This window comes from Megascapheus bottae, chromosome 12 (assembly GCF_031878675.1).
Source record: "Megascapheus bottae isolate mThoBot1 chromosome 12, mThoBot2.hap1, whole genome shotgun sequence".
In the NCBI taxonomy this organism is placed as follows: domain Eukaryota; kingdom Metazoa; phylum Chordata; class Mammalia; order Rodentia; family Geomyidae; genus Megascapheus; species Megascapheus bottae.
The window spans coordinates 58222604-58236425 of NC_143520.1; the positions used below are offsets into that span (position 1 = coordinate 58222604).

The window sequence follows — 13822 nt, forward strand, 5'->3', positions numbered from 1 at the left end:
TTGGTGCTAATTCAGTGCAATTGCTTGCCAAATCAAAGGTAAAAAATCTTGCAAAGACTCTGGACTTCTTAAAACCCAAGAAAGAGAGAAGGAGGAACTGGCTCAATCTTATAAAATGCTGTGGAAGTAAATACAAAAGTTGGTAGATCACAAATCACATCTCACATATAAAGGGAATAATCAAAGATCAAAAAAAGCAATCAATAAGAGAATGACCATATATAATATATACCACACACACACACGCGCGCGCGCGCTCATATAATTCTCTTTATTTTGAGGCAGAGGTGGTTTGGGAAAGACAGTTACAAAATGAAGAGATATTCACATCTTTCTTTCTTTCTTGTTGATCTTGGGGTTGGAGCTCAGGGCTTTGGCACTGCCCCTGAGCATCTTTTGCTAAAGACTAGCACTCTACCACCACAGTGCCACTTCTGGCTTTTTGAGTAGTTGATTAGATATAAGAGCTACATGTACTTTCTGGCTTTGAACCACAACCATCAGATCACAGCCTCTTGAATAGCTAGGATTATAAGTATGAATCATTGGCATCAGGCATCTATCTATCTATCTATCTATCTATCTATCTATCTATCTATCTGTCTATCTATCATCTGTCATGGGGCTTGAATTCTTGGCCTTGGCCCTGTCCCTGAGCTCTTCAACTCAATGCCAATGCTCTGCTACTTTGAGCCACATGCCACTTCCAGTTTTCTGATGGTTAATTGGAGATAAGAATCTCAGGAACTTTTCATGCCTGAGCTGGCTTTAAGCTGTGATCCTCAGATCTCAGCCTCCAGAGTAGCTAAGATTATAGTTGTGAGCCACTGATGCCTGTCTTAAATATTTTTTATAAAGAGCTTACTTTGTAAATGAGGGTGAATATGGTTGAAGTAGATTGTTTCAATGCGTGAAAACATGCATGGACAATGAAATCTGTTGAAACTGTAAGAGAAAGGAAAAGAAAGTGGAAAAGTCACAATAAAAGTCTCCCTCTCTGTTTAACTAATTAGGCTAATAAAAACTTCTTCTTCATGAGAAAAATGTATGTCAACATCTACATATAAAGAAAATGGCCCAAGGGCTGGACGTAAATATAGCCCAGTGATTGAATATTTCCCTAGCTAAACCTAGGGTTTTAACTCTAGCACCCCAAGGAAATATAAAAGAAATAGTCTGAAAGAATACTCTAGTTACAATTGAAGACAAATATAGGGCTTCTTTATGATATTGTTTTCTTGTATTTATAATCTTGTTTTTGTAATTACCTTGCTCTGCTTTGGAAATATGAGAAAGAATGAAGACTGGTTGAGCTAGATAGATCAAGTGGAAGAAAACCTGACAAGCAAGCATGAAGCCCTGAGTTCAAACCTTAGCACTATTACAAAAAAAAAGAAAGACAGAAAAAGAAAAAATGTGAGGATCATCAGCTAACATGGAATGATATAATTTACAAACAGAAGATCTAAGTAAAGTCTGACTCCATGTGAATAGTTTATGTTATTTTTGACAGAGTCATGCAAATCACCACACTCTCTAGTTCCCTATGGATAAAACAGTGTGCATAAATTGTCCTCATTGCAAATTTATTCTTTCTATTTAAGTAGTATATGAAAGCCTTGTAAAAATAAGAGTATTATGAATTAATGTGAATTATTACTAAAATTACCTAATTTGAAGCATTTGTAAGTTTTCTAAATAATGGAAGCGTGTATTGGTGCTGAAGAATATGTAATTATGAAGACAAGTGTCTTAGTCTATTTTCTGTTGTTATGTCTAAGTACTATAAACTATGTAATTTATAAATAGTAAAAGTTATCCAGCTCCTGACTTGTGAGACTGGAAGGTCCAAAAAAAATTGTGAGGATAGTTTGAGCATCCATAACCTCAAAATTTGAAATCACAAAAGCTGGCAATCTGAACCATTTTCAGTATTGATATGATAGCCATAGTAAAACATTCGATGCTTGGCCTCATGTGACAGATTTAGACACATCAAAAACAATTGTCTAAAATTCCCTTTGGGCTATCTTGATCAGGTATGTGTATATGAAACATAAACTCACTTCATGATTTGACTTGTGTCCCATCCTAAAGATCTCATGTTATATATATGTAAATATTTCAAAATCCATATCCATGTTTTGGTTCTAAGGATTTTGGAGGCATGCTACTCAACCCATTGTACAAACCTATAGCATTACTAAGCCTTTGTATTTGACTTTACTATCTGATGTATTGTATATGGTTCCTAAAGAAAGTATTTTTTCCAGTCCTGCAGCTTAAACTCAGGGCCTGAGCACTGTCCTTGGGCTTTTTTTTTCCCTCAAGGCTAGTGGTCTGCCACTTGAGCCCCAGCACCACTTCTAGCTTTTTACTATGTATGTAGTATGGAGGAATCGAACCCAGGTCTTCATGCATACTAGGCAAGCACTCTACCACTTTAGGCCAAACTCTCAGCTCCTAAAGAAAGTATTTTAAAACCGTGTTCTTAATCCATTTGTTTCTTTTCAAGCTTGTTATGCTGTTTTAATTTTTGTGCCGATTTGTTCCAAGTCATTGCTTATTCTTTGATATTTACATTTTTCCAAATTTTCTTTATTACAAGTCTCATAAAGTGGGAATCATTATTTAGAAATTAATTTGAATTTCACAAAAAGCAAATGAAGACAAAATGGAAGAGTGATGGAAAATGGATCAAATTGTTTCCCCACATCTAGGTGGGGAAAGAGCCTTTTTTAAGCATGCAAACCACCAGTTATCAGAAATTAACAGCCAGACAGGATAATTTGCGTGGAAAGAACATATCTGATAGACTTCTGTGGACCAGCCTGCATGAAAAGATACTTCTGATGGAATCCCTATGTCTTTGCTTCCATAGAGAAGGAAGTTAAATATGGGAAGAGGAAAGCTGATGGGAAGGGAGCATGCAGAAGACACCTACCTACTTACAATGTAGACTGGGAAGAACAGAAATTGCTCACTGCTAAAAGTTTGGGTAAACAGGAGTTTGGTGAATAGTGCATTAAAAAGCCAACACATCGGCCCAACTACAATTCTTTTGAACTAATGTGCGGGCACATGGACTTTAGCAGGGTTCTCACACTTTTCAGAACTGATGAGAATGACTCATGAAAGCCTAAGGTAGGCCAGCAGTGTCGTTATCTGAATGTTTGCTTCACTTCTGGAGGTCTGGAAGGTTGCTACATTCTGGGCCAGCATGAGTAGCCGCCAGTAAACCTCCCAACCTTGAACCAGTGTCCTGGGTTAGCAATGTTTCACACCTGTCGTCACACCTGTTACTGGGTCTGGGGAGAATTAAGCATATGTGTGTGGGAGGGGTTGAGGCGGGCTGGGGGTGGCCCTGGAATCTCATGGGAATTATGACCAGGTACAGGAAGTTTGATTGGATGGTGTATGTGGAGAAAGCCTGATGCCAGCAGAAAAATGGCCTTGGTGTGTTTGCTTTATCCTGGCTTTGAGCAAAGACACGATTCTGAGTGCTTGACATTGCTCAATAATCCTGGGCAAAGACAGGATGAGTCTCTGCTACATCCTTATATCCTGTTACCCCTTGCAGTGTACCCTTTGTGAATGGAAACTGCCCCAGCCAAGCCAACTTATGCTCTCTCAACCATTAAAAAAAGAGGACTGGCTGGGCACGGTGGCCCACACCTTTAATCCTAGCTACTCAGGGGGCTGAGATCTGAGGATCTCAATCCAAAGCCAGTCAGGACACTAAAGAACGTGAAACTCTAATCTCCAAGTAATCACTAGAAAATGGGAAGTGGCTCAGTGAGTAGGATGGTAGCCTTGAGCTGAAGAGCTCAGGGACAGTGCCCAGGCCCAGAGTTCAAGCTCCACAACCCACAAAAAATAATAAAAATAAAAACGAGGACTAAACCAGCTTTGGTGTGTGTCCAGGCTCTTCCGCACCTCTCTTGAGCATGCTTACCTGTCTAGAGTAATCCTTTGGTTTTGTCATGGTATCTGCTGAATGGATTTGGCATGTGGTTAGCTTCCCTGATAGAACTGACTTGGAAACTTGTGTCTGGCTCTCTTGACTTCAGCCCCTGCACTGTTTTTGTTTGTTTTTCCTGAGTTTTTCTTTAGATCCTTTTATTGTGCCAACTCAGACCTGGGAGTATGAGTATATGCGAAGTCCTGTAGATTCTCCTAGTGAATCAAGTGTGGGAGATGTCTTGGAGACACTGACCGAGGTTTACGAGACAGACAGAGACAGAGAGAGACAGAGACAGAGATGGAGACAGAGAGAGACAGAGATAAGAGACAGAGACAAAAAGACAGACAGATGCAGAGAGACAGAAATGGAAGCACAGACATTGAAGTGGAAGTGAGAGTAAGTACAAATAGATTCCACAGTGTGGGAAGGGATTAAGCATGAAAATGTGAAGACCTGAGGAACCAGGTTGAGGACAATCTAAGGCTGGTTTGTGTCAAGGAGAATCCGTCTCTTGGGAAGAGGTCTTCCTGATGGACTGTTTGAGTGGTAGATGGTGCTTAGACAGCAATTTTCCAACGGCATGTATCTGTTCTCCCAATGCATTTGGCTATAACAACATTAATGGTGTGTCGTGCATAAACATGAGGTCTGGATGATTTTTTTCCATGAAAGTTCACTTAAGGACAGCTAAGCATAGCATTGTACTTGTGCCATTTAAGGAAATTTTCTTTTGCTGAGAACACATACTCGTTATCATTATATGAGCTCATTTGCCTTGGCCTCAGTGTTGTCTTTGCTTCTGATGGGCATGAAGTAGAGAATGAGGAGGGGTCATGGGTCATGTCCTGGGCAGGAGCAGATCCATGAGCCAGCTCATCTTATGTGTGGTCCTGGAATTCAGGGACCCTGTTTTACCTTCCTACGTCACTAGTACTTTTAAATGAAGATTTCATCTAGTTCTCTTTCTGCAAAAGGCAGTCACAGGCGTCCTTGGGCACTTCACTGTCATTTAGGGTGAAAGGCAGGAGGCTTCAACATTTTCCACAGTCTCCTCTCTAGAGCTCTTTCACTGAAATAAATGACTTAACTTCATCAAAGTGAAGTGGGGTTGAGGGTATTTAGCTGAAGATGCCATTCATTGATTTTTTTCCCATCGAAAGGCATTGAATGAGGGACACATAGCTATGGAAAAGGTGGTTACAAAGCTACTGCTGTGAAGTGATAGCATGACTTTGCTCTCAGGTGACTCTGTATAGTGGGAGGGACCATGGTATAGTTCCCACTGGCTTGTGTCAGTCAACGTGTAAGACTTAGGAATCTTGGTTCCTATGACCTACTTAGACTACAGAAACTGGTACAAGCAACAAATTGGTACTCTCCATTTTGTAGCCAGTTGTTATTCATCTAACTGAATATGGGTCGGGTGGAAGGAGGAAAGACACAAGTATTCAGAGGATTGCAGTACAATACTGTCCAAATCAAGCTCCTTAACTTCATAGTATTTCAAGTAAGAAGACCAATTGCGAGCTGCTGCATTTCCTATGGAGTTGTGGCTCTTTGGTTACCACAATTCTAGCCAGGCTTAAGCTGGTAGAGTTCTGCTGATGTGGGAAGGGCCGAATCTACCAGTAGCTCTTCATGGCCCTAAAGACTTGTCATTAAATGTCTGTCTAGAATTCTGTCTGTCTGTCTGTCTGTCTGTCTGTCTGTCTTCCTATCTGGAATCTACCTATCAATACACATATGTCCTATGTATATTGCAGGTACTAGAACTTAACTTGAACTCAAGGGCTGGGCTCTGTCCCTTAGCTTTTTCTCAAGGTTGGAGCTCTACAACTGGAGCCACATTTTTGGCTTTTGAGGTTTCTTAAAGGTAAGAGTCTTCACTCCTGGTCTGGCTTTGAATCTTATTGTCATGAGTAGCTAGGATTATAAGTGTGTGTCATTGGCACCTGGCTTTTCTTCCATACATTTTAAGTAACTTTCATTCCAAATAGAAACATTTCTGGAGACTTAGAAGGAAACCCAAGGACTAACTATGCCCCCAATTTTAAAACCAAACCAAACCAAAAACTAATTGTTTATTTAAGAGAGAACGAGAGTGAGAGAAAATATGGTATGAGAGAGAGAGAGAGAGAGAGAGAGAGAGAGAGAGAGAGAGAGAGAGAGAGAGATATTAGAGTCAGTAAGAGAGAGATATTAGAGGCAGTAAGAGCTTAGGGGAGTCTTCTGCAGAACAAGTGACTTCATGACATTTATTTATTTATTTGTTTGTTTATTATTCTAGCCTCTGGTTAGCTTTTCATTACTGTCATCCAAAAAGGGCCCTCGAAGATTGTGCCCAATAAGATACATAAGATTTCAACATGACTGTAGTGGAGTCTAAGGGGAGTTTAGGGGAAGTTAGACAACACAACAAAACAAAAATCCCCTTCACACCAGAGATCCCTGTCTTTGTGGGTTAGACAGGGTTGGAGAGTGGGCTTTTTTCACCATGTCTTGTGTAATGTGCCCTGCTAAGTGTTGTGTATGAGCATTTAACTCAAAGCAAACACAAGGGACCAGTTAAAAAGAGTCAATACAAAGAGGTTTCATTTTTTTCTTTTTACTTGAAAACTTGTTTTGACCATCAAATTTTGGCAGTTACAAACCTGTACACTGTTGTTTTTTTTTCTTTTGTCTTTTTTGTTTTGCTGTTTTTTTTTAATTTGATTTCCCCTCTCTCTTTCTCTCTCTCTCTCTTTCTTTCTTCCTTCTGTCTGTCTGTTTGTCTCCCTCCTATCATCCCCTCTTTTTTTTTTTTTAAGAAAAAAGAACACAAGACTGAATATTGCCTTTAGCAATATCTTCAGGAACAATCCATTTCTGTAAGGGACAAGACCTACTTCAAGTGCTTGCTTTCCCCTTTGCATAAGTTTTGTGTGTGAGATGTGTGCAAGTTTGGATGCGTGTGCGTTTGTGAGAAGAAATGATATATTTCATTGTGTCTTAAATGGTATAATAATCAGGTACCTAATAACTGTGTAGGACACATTCATCTTGAAAAATGTCAATACAAACACTGAGAAAAGTTAAATGAAAACAGTAGAGCCAAAGAAAAGTTACAGTACATTTTGAGAGGATTATAAAACATTATTTTCAAATCTAAAGTCCTGCCTTTTGTGTGCAGTTACCTCAAAAGCTAGCAGACCGTCAGCATGGATGACTTAGAATGATAATCGACCCTCCAAATTAAAGCATCCTGATAGGCATCAAATATAGTATCTACAAAAAGGCCTGGAAAATTTGAAACCATTTATATACAATTTTATAAACATTTTTAAACACCAAAACATACATCTTTTACAAACCAGCCTGTTTACAACAGGTAAGTGTACAAGACAATCTCTGATACAGTGCTTTTAAAGAACTGCTTCCATTTCCAAACACATTTGTCACTCCCGAAATGCAGTAGTATGGGCTCATAAAATTGTTAAATAGTAGCAATTCAGGTATTTGTTTGCTGGAAGGGTACTACAGTACATACTAATGGGCCCAAAGACACTCCAAAAGACTACACGATCCTCTAGTGCATCCTAAACACTGGAAGAGACTAATTATGGCCTTTGTGTATTATTACATACTTGTAATTATTGCTTTTCATTATTACATAAGGAAAGGAATACCTTATTCTTTTCCTATCTTAGCCAGCTGGCTAAATGTTAACTGATGCCAAACTCACTCATGGCAACTTTAAACCCCAGTATTAGACAACCAGAAGCTCAAAGACATTGTGGGTTTTTCATCAGAGTAATGTGCAGTTGAATATTGCAGGACACAAACCAGCAAACACACATAAACCACCTTCTCATAGACTACAAAAATGAGGTGAGGACACTGAAGAAATGCCACTTTGTCCCTCCACTTCCCATGGTTTGAAATGAAAAGCATAAATCCCTCAAACCCAACCACTTGAAAAGTATCTGTGTGTGGACTGGGTAGTAGAGTGAAGAGGACAGACAAACATCCAGGCAATCCATACAACACAAACCTTAGATCTTTCCCAACCATGCCCAATAGGAATGTTTTCTGAGGTTTTGATGACGCAATTGGATGATCTCTTTTTCCCTTGTCTTAGATGATACTGACACAGTATTAAGAAGAGGCCCAAAGTAAGCAGCAGAAAGCAGCCCCAGAGTCAACTCCCTTTCCAGGTTTCCTATGGATCCTCTTCTAGGCCAAATGTGAGAAGCATGGACTTGATCAACTTCTAGAATAAGACTTTTACCACAAACATTTTAAGAGTCGTAGGATGCGGGAACATACAGGTCAGGCATAGAACGGAATTCAGCAGCAAAATACTCTTAAGAGGAAATGGGATAGATGAAGCACTGGCTTGATTCATCTTTTATTGCCCCATTATTCTTAATACACACCAATATTCCTGCTACTCTCAATCTAACCAGAATGTGTGCAGTACTTGTCAGAAAAGTAGGGAAAGACACTAATTGGTGTTTATCATTGCGGTGGAAGGAGGAAAGAATACGCATCAGGAGGAAGTGAGAAGAATAAAAAAAGAACAAAACCTGCTCTGGGCACCGGTGTGACTCACACCTAAAATCACAGCTACTCAGCAGGCTGAGATCTAAGGACTGAAATTCAAAGCTACCTGGGGCAGAAAAGTTAATGAGACTCTTATTTCCAACTCACCAGAAAAATGCAGGAAGGGGAGCTCCAGCCTTAAGCAAAAGCAGCCAAGTGAGAATACAGAATACCAGCAAAAAAGCAAATGAAAAAGCAGATAGAAAAACCAGAACTTGCATCTAGTTCCTTACACTTAATCAGGTTCCCTGCCAGTGAGGACTGTACTTACCAGTGCATCTACATTTAAGAACCATTCACTTGGCAAGAGAGACACTTGAGTGGCCATCAGAAGAAATGTATGGATTATTTGAGGGCTTCATTCCTGAGGGGTGGAAGTAGAATCAGAAAGAAACAAGACATGAGGCTCTGGGAAATATCCTGTGGAAATTTTATTTTGTTATACATTCCAAAGAAGGAATTGTGGAAGCCAGAGGGGCCATAAGAAACAAGAATCTGCATTGTCAGGATTGTTTAATAGTGGATAGTATTTGTTATTTACTTGTTGTGTAAACCTGGACAGGTCTCTTTCCTCTCTGAATGTGTTGCTGGAATTCAGAGCCAAGGCATTCCCCCTTTTTCTCTCAAAGCTGGTACTCTACCACTTAAGCCATACCTCCACTTCTGATATTTTGCTGGTTAATTGGAGAGAAGAAGATCACAGATTTTCCTACCTGGGTTGGTTTTGAACTATAGACCTCAGATCTCAGCTTCTTGAATGTGTGAACCACAGATATCTGGCTGTAGACTAGGAAATCTTAAAGACTCTTCCAAGTAACTCCTTAAATTGGCAGCCATTCCACTTGTTCCATCTTAGCCTGACAGTAGGCCTATAGGGAAATCTAGCTTTTCAAAAGATGAAGAGATACTATATGTTTATAGGTAACAGATACAAACATAAAATGTTTGCCTGGTATATAATTTAGCTGCCCAGCTCCACTGCAGAAAATCAGAAGTATCCTGAAGATAGAGAGGTATTTTATGTAGGTCAGGGAAAAGAGTAAGCAGGATTTTTTTTTCCAGTGGCTTCACAACTGCATTAGAATCTATTTTTGCCTTCATTACTGTGTCAGTCAGGCACTCTCCCTCCAAGACATGCTGTGTAAGCACCAGTGAGTGACTCATCGACATTAATCTCATTCTAATATATCCTGGGGGCAAGAAATGAATTGTTGGTTTTACTTTGATGGTTTTATGTCATTGTATTATTAAAAGTGTAGCAGTGATTCAATTCTAGACCATTAGTTTGTCATTTTCTTTGTGATTCTTGCAAATGTGCTTCTTATATAAGAAAAATACCAGAGACTTGATTCTCGACAGCAGCCTTAGTGGAATTCATTTATTTCAAGACCACAGTGTGCATAAACGCCTTCACGGGCAGGCCCAAACGAGACACAGGAGAGGAAAGACTGAAGAACCCGTCAAGTGGATGCACTTACTCAGAAGTTCAGGAATGAAAAGAGATTATTGTTTTTAATGACCAACCTTGTGAAACACTGTCTCCAATAAAGAAGTAAGTGGATTAAACACAACTGAAACAACTAAAAGTACATCTGAGTGGAAAACACAGATGCAAGACAGGACACACCAATGCCAATGTTGTCTGAATCTGTGAACACAGAGATTTGCTCAGTAAGCAGATAGTGCAAATATGCATTTACTTACAATGACCACTAAATGGCTGGCCATGATCTGATTGAACCAAAAGAGGAAAGTCACTCAACTTGTCACCTGTAACTTTTGAATACTGGGTTATTGTATTTCCGGTGGGATGAGTCTCCTGTGAATTTGGGTAAATCATGGCCAAAGCCCACAATGTCAGATGGGAGGAAAACTCCATGTGTAACCAAGCATTACACATTTTCCAGATAGAGGTTACTTCAGAAAAACTCTAAAACACTGCTTTCCAAAAGCATAGCTTTGCTTTAAGTTAATATAAATGGTACTACCAAAATAAGATGAACTGAACTGGAGTAAAATATGGCATTTGGTGTTTCTCTAACATGGTAGAGATCCGAGAAATTGGAAGGTAAGCCGTGCTTGCTGGCAGGATTTTCAATGTGGTCCATTTACTAAATCCTTCAAGTTAGCTTTCTTCAAGAGCAGCCTTACGGAGTGCAAGCACATATTTGTACATAGGCCTAGACACACACACACACACACGCACACACACACACACACACACACACTATCTTAATTTATACACAATAACTAATCTATAATCTACTTTCTTCTTCTTTTGAAGCATAATTGTATGTATAATGACAATGCTACCACACACCATTTCTGTGCATTGTAAAGAATGGTGATTATCTGTGAGAAATATATTGAAAGCATCCTATTTCCCTTTTTATCCCTGAAGTTTGTGAATTCGAGTTAAGCTTCTTGATATCTCCCATTCTAGATACAAACAGAAGCTTATTTCTGCAGCAACCTTAGAATTGCAGCCAGGATCAGGAATATGAAACAAGATAATCACATTCTTTCTAATGCTTGAACATTAACCTCCTCCCCAACCCACAAGATAAGACCCACGTAGCTTCCTATTGCTTTTTGTCGATAACATTCTCAAAAATCATAAGATGTAACTATCTTATATTGGATGCTTAACAAGAACAAAAATAACTCAGCATACTAAACATGTGACTCAAACCTAATTTTATAGCTGAAAATCAAAACAGCTCATTAGAAAAAAAAATAGAACTGATTTTAAAATCTTCAGCCCATTTCCTTCTTTTCTTCTACCTAAAAATACTAACTTTTCCCATCATTCATTACTAGCATTTTTCATTTCGTTGGCTCAAAATGATAAGCAACAACATCCCTCTGAGTGTTGCATTATTTAATAATACTGTAAGGACCGGTGCTGTTCCTACACCAGGGTTCCATACTACACAAAGCCACTTGGGGTTCATGAGTTCACCATAAATGAAACCATTTTCCCTCATTCGTCTTCTTAGCCATGAGCACCGAAATCTACTGCAAGGCTAGCAGTTTTCCTCTCAGAAACAATTTCTGAGCCTTTCCTTTTCACCCAAGTAGAATCAAGCTTGCTTGGGACAAGGTGACTTGTGAGGGGAGTTCTTCCTGGAAAACCCCCACATTCCCACCGACTCTTCTTAGTGAGACACGAGCGCAGCCAATCTCCTCCCAGCTTTCGCTCACACGTGGAGCCCAGCACCTTTGCTGACGCCTTTTACACTTGAGTCTGGTGTTGAGTCTCCACGAAGGGAACGTGAATGCCGGCGAGGCTGAGCTCTCCCACACTCTCATAGTCACTCATGGCTACTTCAGAATCCCCAAAGCCACAGTTGGCTGACACATCTGAGGACGAGGTGCCTCTGGAATTGTGCAAGGATAGGGACATATGGTCTGTTGGGCCTTTGGCCTCTGTGCCCTGGTTCATGCTCACGGCAAGAGTACTGAAATCGCAGCCAGGGGATGGGCCCACCAAATCCGTTTCATTGGGGAAGGGGTGAGGAGGGAGGTACTGGCTGGGGTGGAACTGTGGCCTTCTTCTGCAGTCTGGGCTTAGTGTGCTGGCCAGGGAGACAGGCTGGGAGGGAGCCAGAGCCTCATATTGGTCTGGGAAGTCTTCTGGCAGGGGTGGGGGCAGTTGGTCTTGACTCAAGAACTCTTCTTCATGGGGAGGGGGATATTCACTGTCGATGTCGTAGCCGCCCAAGTAGTAATCGCTCTCCAGCTCCCGTGTGCTGCCCTGGTGTGCAGATCCTCCATCCTGGGTCTCATAGTTAGGTACTTCCTCTATGTCCGACAGGCGGGCCCCTGGCATCCAGTCAGAGGTGTCCCAGTGATAGGCTGGGAGAAAAAAAAGCCACAGTCGTTAATGTCTTTCCAGGCTGGGATTGGGGCAGGACTGGGAAAGTAGTGGAGAGGATGGGGCAGACATGCGGTTCCCAGCACCCACAATAGCCCGTGAAGCCAGGCTCATCTGCATGCCACTTGACAGCACTCAGCCCCAGCCAGTCATGCTCTGGCCAGGAAAAATAGGCAATGATGATGGTGAGAGACAGTTGCAGAACCTCAAAGCAGCCATGCCACGAGAGGTGGCCAGGAAGGGAAGGCTGGGGACCGCAGGTGTGGGACCCCATTCTCCACCTTCACCACCTTTCCCATCCACAGGCCGGCAGAGAGGTGTATCCAAAGTCTTGGGGACCATGGAAAACACGGAGGTGAGTGAGTGAAGTACAATCACAGGGGATGAGGCTGGTAAGGGAAAGCTATGGAACTTTCACCTCCCATACTGAGTACACAAGACACCTGGAACATGCAAAACTGAGGTCACAGAGATGCTGAGAGAATGAAAAGGGGGAGCAGGGTAAGAATGGACTCAGCAATGCAAAGTGTTTAAAGAAAATGTTATGCTGGGGCGTTGCAGAATCACCTCGGTTGTAGTTCTGTCCTTGGTCCATGACGGACACTGTTTAAATACAAAATAACAAGTAAATCTGACAATCCAAGTCATGTGACAAATGATATAGCAGAACATTTCAGAAGATGTTTAAAAACTAAAGATCTATGGGCTGAAGAACTAAAGTGAGCTCTTCAAAATGTTCTCCCATGTTTACTTAGGAAATAAAAATAGAAAATCCCACTTATATCACGTTAGACGTTTATGAAATCACTAAAGTGACCTGATAGAATTCAATCCTCCTATCATGACTTTGAAAGATTTCCTGTCTCTGGCTTACAGGCGATGTCAATGAATACAAGTGGAATTTAAGAATGATTTAGATACTATCTTGAATCCCTATGTATTGGATACTCCTGGAAGGGTTTTAAAAGAATATCTCACATATTGAAAAATTATACAAACTAGATTTTTACCAGTTGTTAAATTGATTCAAACATCCAGAAAACATCCAGCACCTTAATTGAAGTCATGATTCATTTTTTTTTGCAGTCTCTCTTGGTTAAAACCATACAAAGTGATATGGAAACCAAATTTCTAAAAGGATAACTCTTTCCACAAAGAAATGATGGAAGAAAAAAAGTAAATACCTTCATTTTCTATAGTGTCAACTACATTGTTGACAAGCTGAATGACAGTCACTATGGATGCTTTGTGCAGGAAAAGAAGATGGGAAGGAAGGGAAAGACAGCTTCAGGTTAGTCACATATTTCAAACACACTGTTAACTTCTTTTAGCAAAAAACAATAGCAACAACAATAAGCATGCACACATAAATACCCAAAGTTTTCCCAAGGTCTGTCCCT

At 40.5% G+C, this 13822-nt stretch overlaps 1 protein-coding gene across 2 annotated transcripts in view; it reads right to left on the bottom strand.

Annotated features, from left to right (window-relative positions):
• Window positions 1-6404: 6404 nt before the first annotated feature.
• Window positions 6405-13822, bottom strand: part of Fat3 (FAT atypical cadherin 3) — a 513350-nt gene continuing 505932 nt past the window's right edge. The window contains exons 25-27 of one of the 2 annotated variants that reach the window (XM_090343054.1): window positions 13607-13666; window positions 12990-13025; window positions 6405-12403 (exon numbers count right to left, since the gene is read on the bottom strand). In XM_090343054.1, coding sequence (XP_090199180.1) covers window positions 11781-12403; window positions 12990-13025; window positions 13607-13666 — 719 coding nt within the window. In that variant the 3' untranslated portion in view covers window positions 6405-11780. The remainder of the gene's footprint in view (window positions 12404-12989; window positions 13026-13606; window positions 13667-13822) is intronic. The other variant, XM_090343055.1, reaches the window with a different exon arrangement.